Source organism: Myotis davidii, unplaced genomic scaffold, assembly GCF_000327345.1.
Source record: "Myotis davidii unplaced genomic scaffold, ASM32734v1 scaffold898, whole genome shotgun sequence".
NCBI lineage: Eukaryota > Metazoa > Chordata > Mammalia > Chiroptera > Vespertilionidae > Myotis > Myotis davidii.
The window spans coordinates 112,501-119,797 of record NW_006289504.1 but is presented as its reverse complement, the minus strand read 5'-3'; the positions used below and the strand labels follow the sequence as shown (position 1 = coordinate 119,797).

At 47.2% G+C, this 7,297-nt stretch overlaps 1 protein-coding gene across 1 annotated transcript in view; it reads right to left on the bottom strand.

Moving 5' to 3' along the window:
• The window catches only part of HOMER2 (homer scaffolding protein 2), an 85,572-nt gene that overhangs the window by 9,374 nt on the left and 68,901 nt on the right, over positions 1-7,297 (bottom strand). Inside the window, exon 4 of the mRNA XM_006761979.2 lies at positions 2,631-2,723. Within this exon, the coding sequence (XP_006762042.1) occupies positions 2,631-2,723 (93 nt within the window). The remainder of the gene's footprint in view (positions 1-2,630; positions 2,724-7,297) is intronic.

Here is a 7,297-nt window from a genome sequence, read left to right as displayed (position 1 = left end):
AGCTAGCCTATCAGTTGGAGCGTCTGCGCCCTGGTGCTCAGTGCACGTCATAGTGACTGGCCCAGAGTGCACAGATTTTTGTGCACAGGGCCTCTAGTCTATACTAATAAAAGCATAATATGCTAATTAGACTGAACGACCTTCCAGATGTCATTCTGGATGTCCTTTGGACAAAGCTGTGGTGACAGAGGCTGAGGCAGAAGCAGGTAGGGGGGATCAGGCCAGCAGAGGAATAGTTAGGGGGCTATATGGCCAGCAGGAGAGCAGTTAAGGGGCAATTAGGCCAGCAGGCAGGGGAGGTTACGGGAAATCAGGCCAGCAGGCAGAGGAGGTTAGGGGCAATCAGGCCAGCAGGTAGAGGAGGTTAGGGGCAGTCAGGCCAGCAGGTAGAGGAGGTTAGGGGCAGTCAGGCCAGCAGGCAGAGGTGGTTAGGAGTGATCAGGCAGGCAGGCAGGCAAGCAGTTAGGAGCCAGCGGTCCTGGATTGCGAGAGGGTGCAGGCCAGGCTGAGAGACCCCCCCACCCCCGCCACCGTGCACTAATTTTGTGCACCGGGCCTCTAGTTAAATTAATAATAAACTATCTGCTTGTGAAGAATTCCAGGTCTTTCCCAGTATCTGCAAGTGCATGGCTGTCCCTCCCACAGTGCACCTCACTCCCAGCCCCACTGTGCCCTGGCCGTCTTGCTGTTACACCTGCTTCATCCCAAACCCAAATCCCTGCTCCTGATGTTGGCTTTCCCTGTCTCCATAAAGACAACCTTGTCCCTAGATCAAGCCTTCCGTCCACCACAACATACACCAATCAGACATCAGAGAGGCAGGCGTTTTTATTTCAGGTCACAACAGGTCCCTCTCTTTTGTTGCTGTTAGTCCTCACCCGAGGATATTTTTCTGTTGATTTCCACAGAGAGTGTACAGGAGAGGTAGGGACAGAGAAACAGCAATATGAGAGAGACACATCGACTGGTTGCCTCCTAGATGCACCCCAACCAGGGCCGGTGATCTAGCCTGCAACCAGTGTATATGCCCTTGACCGGAACCAAACCCAGGACCCTTCAGTCCGAGGGCCGACACTCTACCCACTGAGCCAAACCGGCTAGGGTCGTGGTCAGCAAACTGAGGCTCTCGAGCCACATGTGGCTCTTTGGCCCCTTGAGTGTGGCTCTTCCTAAGCCTTAGGAGAACCCTAACTAAGTTAATAACAATGTACCTACCTATATAGTTTAAGTTTAAAAAATTTGGCTAAGTTAGGGTTTTTCAAAATGCTGACATGCCGAGCTCAAAAGGTTCGCCATCGCTGCCTTAGGAGTACCCTAATGAAGTTAATAACAATGCACCTACCTATATAGTTTAACTTTTAAAATTTTGGCTCTCAAAAGAAATTTCAATCGTTGTACTGTTGATATTTGGCTCTGTTGACTAATGGGTTTGCCGACCACTGGCCTAGGGCAACAGGTGCTCCTTAGTCAACCGTCACACTGTTAAGTAAAGGGACTACTCGACAGAGTCTCATCTCCTTGGCTACACCAGCTGCTGGAACGCCATCTCCCATCTGACTTTTATTACAACAGGGAGACAGAGCTGAGGGCTCCCGGGCATCACTCAAGCTTTCTCTCCCACAGGCACAGGCACCTGCCCTTGTCCCTGAGCATCCTTCATGCAGCCCCACCTCCCACCGGGAGGGAAGCAGCTGCCCTGTCACTGGTCCTGAAACACAGTGACCAGAGAACACCTCCCGGGGGCCAGGGACATCCGTTCCCCTTATCTCAACAAATACAAATTTCCTATCAAAATACATCATCCCAGGCCAGGCCGGCGTGGCTCAGTGGTTGAGTGTCGATGTATGAACAGGAGGTCACGCCCTAACCGGTTTGGCTCAGTGGATAGAGCATCGGTCTGCGGACTCAAGGGTCCCAGGTTCCATTCCGGTCAAGGGCATGTACCTTGGTTGCGGCCACATCCCCAGGAGGGAGTGTGCAGGAGGCAGCTGATCGATGTTTCTCCCTCATCGATGTTCCTGACTCTCTATCCCTCTCCCTTCCTCTCTGTAAAAAATCAATAAAATATATTTTTTAAAAAAATCTAATTGTTCTTGGCACAGATCCAACAATTTTAGCAATGTAGTTCGATTCCCGATCAGGGCACATGCCCGGGTTGCGGGCTCGATCCCCAGTAGGGGGGGCGTGTGCAGGAGGCAGCTGATCCATGATTCTCTCTTATCATTGATATTTCTATCTCTCTCTTCCTCTCTGAAATCAACAAAAATATATATTAAAAAAAATGCATCACCACATCCTGAAAATGTCAGGAGTCTCACAAATGCATGTGCTGTCCACCTCAGTGTGAACGGGTCAAAAAACCTTCGAGATGCCTTGGGCTATACGTGCATAACCCATGGGCACAGGCGATCGTGTGGTGAAGGCCTGGGGTGGGGAGGGGCCTAGAAGGGGTCAATGGGGAAGTAAAAAGGGGACATATGTAAAACGTTCAACAATAAAGATTTTTAAAAGTAAGGAACTCCATAGGGGGCAAATGCCCTGCTGCTACATTCCCTGTTTCTGGTCAAAGTGACAAGGAACAGTCTCGACCAGGAATCGCCCTGGCTTTATCTTATGGACAAATCACTCACTTGGGAATGGTTACTTGACGTCTCGATTTTCTCCTGCGACTTGTCTCTGGCGAGTCTGGCGGCTTCTTTCACCTCCTGGAACTTCTCTGCGAACTGAACACGAAGAGCAGTTACGAAGGGATTTCATGGCTGACAATCCGCACGCAGCTTTGCGTCCATGTTAGGCCAATCGATTCGGTACTGATCCTGAAGGAGGATTTTACTTGAGATAAAAAAAGAAATGGATATAACGCTTCTTTCAATAAACACCATTGGCCAAAACCTGATCCAGGTCAATTCTGCAGCTACTGAAGCTAGTGTGATGATGAAGGACGGAAACACACACCCCTGGTTAACGGTAACTCATACAAAGGCAAGAAAAGAAGTTTAGTTGTGCCCCAGAAGGAATCGGAAGAAAACAACATCATGTCTAAGGAAAGATCCAAGAACTCTTACAAATCAATGCAATAAAATAAAATAAAAACGTCCAAAAAGTTAGGGAGGAGACACTGTCCTAGATTTTAAACGCGTAAGATATGAAATACCAAAATGCCAAATAGCAAAATGCACGCATACTCTCTCTGACCAAACCCTGTTTTGAATGGACTGCCCATAAGCAACAGGGGAAATGTGACCGTGGACTGGACGAGACGACAAGGAAGAATCACTATTAATTTTATTACAAGTGTTGCCCTGCCCGGCTAGTGTGGCTCAGTGGTCGAGCATCAACCTGGGGACCAAGAGGCCACTGGTTTGATTCTCGGTCAGGGAACATTGATCCCCAGTAGGGGGTATGCAGGAGGAAGTGGATTGATGATGTTTCTCTCTCATTGATGTTTCTCTCTCTCTATCCCTCTTCCTTTCTCTCTAAAAATCAATACAAACATTACCAAAAAAAAAAAGTGTTTCCCTGGCCGGTTTTCTCAGTGGTTAGAGCGTCAGCCCACACACCAAAGGGTCACAGGTTTGATTCCTGGTCAAGGGCACATACCTGGGTTGCAGGTTCCCCAACCCTGGTAGGGGCGTGTGTGGGAGGCAACCAATAAATGTGTCTCTCTCACATCAATGTTTCTCTCACTCTCTGCCTCTTCCCTTCCTCCTGTTCTCTCTAGAAATCAGTGGAAGAAATATCCTTAGGGGAAGATTTTTTTTTTTTAAAAAAAGTGCTAATGGTGTTATGTTGAAAAATGTCTTTTTTAAAGAAATAAATTCTGCAATTTTTAGGCGTAAAACGCTTTCGTTGATGTCTGTAATTTAACGTACTTCAGCTACAATAAAACAAAGAAATTTGGCAAACGTTAACAAGGTGATGTGTACGCGGGTGTTTATTATACCGTACCTCTCTCAAAGTTTAAAAAAAACGTTTTAATATTTTCATAATAAAATCCTTAAAAGCCCCAGAACAATCACACCAATCATGACCTACCGTCACTGACAAGGCAACGGATGTTAATTATCAAGGACATTGTGCGAGCAGAGAACATTCGGTGACGGGCGGTGCCGGCGTGACAAAGCACGGGGGCTGAGTGTGGTTGCTGAGAAACAAGAAAAGCGAACCAGTCACAAGGCCACCGACAACGCCGTGGCTTTTGCTAAGAACTCAAAACCTGCCGAAACCGGTTTGGCTCAGTGGATAGAGCGTTGGCCTGCGGACTGAAAGGTCCTGGGTTCGATTCCGGTCAAGGGCATGTACCTGGGTTGCAGGCACATCCCCAGTAGGAGACATGCAGGAGGCAGCTGATCGATGTTTCTCTCTCATCGATGTTTGCAACTTTCTATCTCTCTCCCTTCCTCTCTGTAAAAAATCAATAAAATATATTTAAAAAAAAAAAAAAAAAGAACTCACAACCTCTGAGCACAGGCTACCCTCTGAGCGCGTTCACACGGCCAACACGACAACAACGGTGGTCTGCCCGGGGAGCCCTCGCCAGATGGCGGACGCTGGTGAACCGAGCACCCTGGTCGAAGCAGAAAGGTTAGCTTTCTGCTGTTCTGGCCCCTGTGGCCCCTGCAGGCCCATCAGTAAAGCCATAGCCTCCCGGCCGGTGTGGCTCAGTGGTTGAGCGTCAACCCATGAACCAGGAGGTCGCGGTCCGATGCCTGGGTTGTGGGTTCGATCCCCAGTAGGGGTTGTGCGGGAGGCAGCTGATCAATGATTTTCTCTCATCATGGATGTTTCGAGCCCTCTCTCCCTCTCTCTGAAATCAGTGAAAACATATTTTTTTTTAAATTAAATTAAAAACAAACAAACACAAAGCCACAGCCATGGGGCTTCATATTCCAAAAGTGACATCTTTGGATGACATAATGTCAAGTTGTTCAATATAAAAGGAAAAAGAGTAAATCAGAAGGAAAGCCGGTGCCTGGGGGAAATATCCTAGCGAGGCTAGTACAACAGCAAAGGGGCCATTATCTTCCATAAAGAAAGAGTTTGTGCAAATTAAAAAATGATACGTTTTTATTAATTTCAGAGAGGAAGGGAAAAAGGACATAGGGAAACATCGATGAGAGAGACACATCCATCAGCTGCCTCCTGCACGCCCCCCACTGGGGATCGAGCCCGCAACCCAGGCCTGTGCCCTGAATGGAATCGAACTGGGGACCTCTTGGTCCATGGGTCCATGCTCAACCACTGAGCCACACCAATCGGGCTGTGCACATTTTTTTTTAATAAGAGAAAGTTTATTTAGGAAGTCACAGAGGTAGCGGAAGTGAGCCAGCCTGGCTGTGTAGGCTCAGAAAGCAGGTCGCAGAAGCTGAAGGAGGGCCCTTGAAGCGGAGGGGAGAGAAAAGTAACACTCCTGGGGGGAAGGCGAGGGGGGCGGAAAGGCGAGGGGTGCCCCCAAGGGGGAGAGCACCGAGCTTGTGCAAATCGAAAAGGCAATTATGCAAACCCCAACAGAGAAACGTCAAGACTCACAAATGAAAAACCACAATAAGTCAACAACCTACAGAAAAAGGGCCCCGCCTCACTGGAGATGCCAATCGCAATAACGAGGTCCCATGCTCTGCCTGCTCAGGCACCAAACACTAAGACACCGTCACAATGCCCCGGAGCTGGCAGGACACTCCGGGGAGCGTGGTGTATTGGTACAGCCCCTCGAGAAGCAATTTGGAGAAATGCATCACAAACGAAAAAAATATTCCTGCCCACTGGCTCGGTGATAACACTTCTGGGAAACTGTTCTATGAAAACAATTGAGAAATATGAAAAAAAAAAAAGGTCTTCGCTAGATTAAGATCCCAGATTCATTTGTAATAATGAGTACTGGAAGCAATCCAGGAGCCCTGGGAGCACACTCCCCCCCAGCTCCCACGGCGAGAGAAGCACTTGTTAGTCAGAGAGGAGCCAGATGGCTCTCCTTTGCTGAAACATCCCTCCTTCCAAGCCTTCAGGTTTATAATGTGCCCCCCGCCCCCCTTATAAAAAAGTACACATGCTTATACATTTAGAACGCAACGTTAAAAAAAATTTTTTTTAAAACCTGTACTCCCACCACCCAGAGATAAACACTAACCACGTATCTTTCTGCTATTTGTCTATCTGTCTGTATACATCTGTTACACATATTTTCATATGTATATTTTTTATTAATATCAGAGAGGAAGGGAGAGGGAGAGAAGGATAGAAACATCAGTGATGAGAGAGAATCATGGATCGGCTGCCTCCTGCACACCCCCCACTGGGGATCGAGTCTGCAACCCGGGCATGTGCCCTGACTGGGAATTGAACCGGGACCTCCTGGTTCATAGGTCGACCTTCAGCCCCTGAGCCACACCAGTCCACATATTTCTTTTCTAAAATGAAGTTATATTGTATCTCACTTTATACTATTTTTTGAAATTACTAAGATGACATTCATATCTCTATGTAATGACAGGATCTTCTATTAGATCGTCTGAATCGCTGTACAATATTACCCCAAAGGACCTACTGGCGTTTATCTAACTAATTTCCTACTGCTGGACATTGAGGTTGGTTTGGTTTTGGTTTGTTTGCTTTTACTGTTATAAATGATGCTGCAAGGAAAATCCTTAGAGCTAAATCTCTGTACTCAGTTACAATTATTTCCTGAAGAGAGATTCCTGTAAATAAAACCCATTAATCAAAGGCTAGTCAAACCACAATGGTGTCTGAAAGGTATGCCCAATTCTTGTCTTTTACTGATTAGGACCATTCTCTGCAGTGGTAACGCAATAACTTTCATCAGAATGAAAGTGTCATCATCACCATCACAGAAAACTAAAGACCTTTGTTTCATTTTATTTCTGGCTTTTCTGGCCTTGGCAACTGAAGACACTGTGGCAGACACTGCCTAGCTGCTCAGTCAAAGGCCGTTTCTTTTTTTCCTTTAGCTTCACAGAATCTCAAATTTGTCCAGAGCAGGAAATTTCCTAGGTAAATAAAGAATGAGAACTGGTCCTAGCCGGCTTGTCCCAGTGGATAGAGCGTCGGCCTGCGGACTGAAGGGTCCCAGGTTCGATTCCGGTCAAGGGCACATGCCTGGGTTGTGGGCTCCATCCTCAGTAGGGGGTGTGCAGGAGGCAGCCAATCAATGATTCTCTCTCATCATTGATGTTTCTCTCTCTCCCTCTTCCTTCCTTCTTGAAATCAATAAAAAAATATTTTTAAAAAAGAAAGAATGAGAACTGGTCTAAGCCAATCATGGCACCCAATTCTATACAAC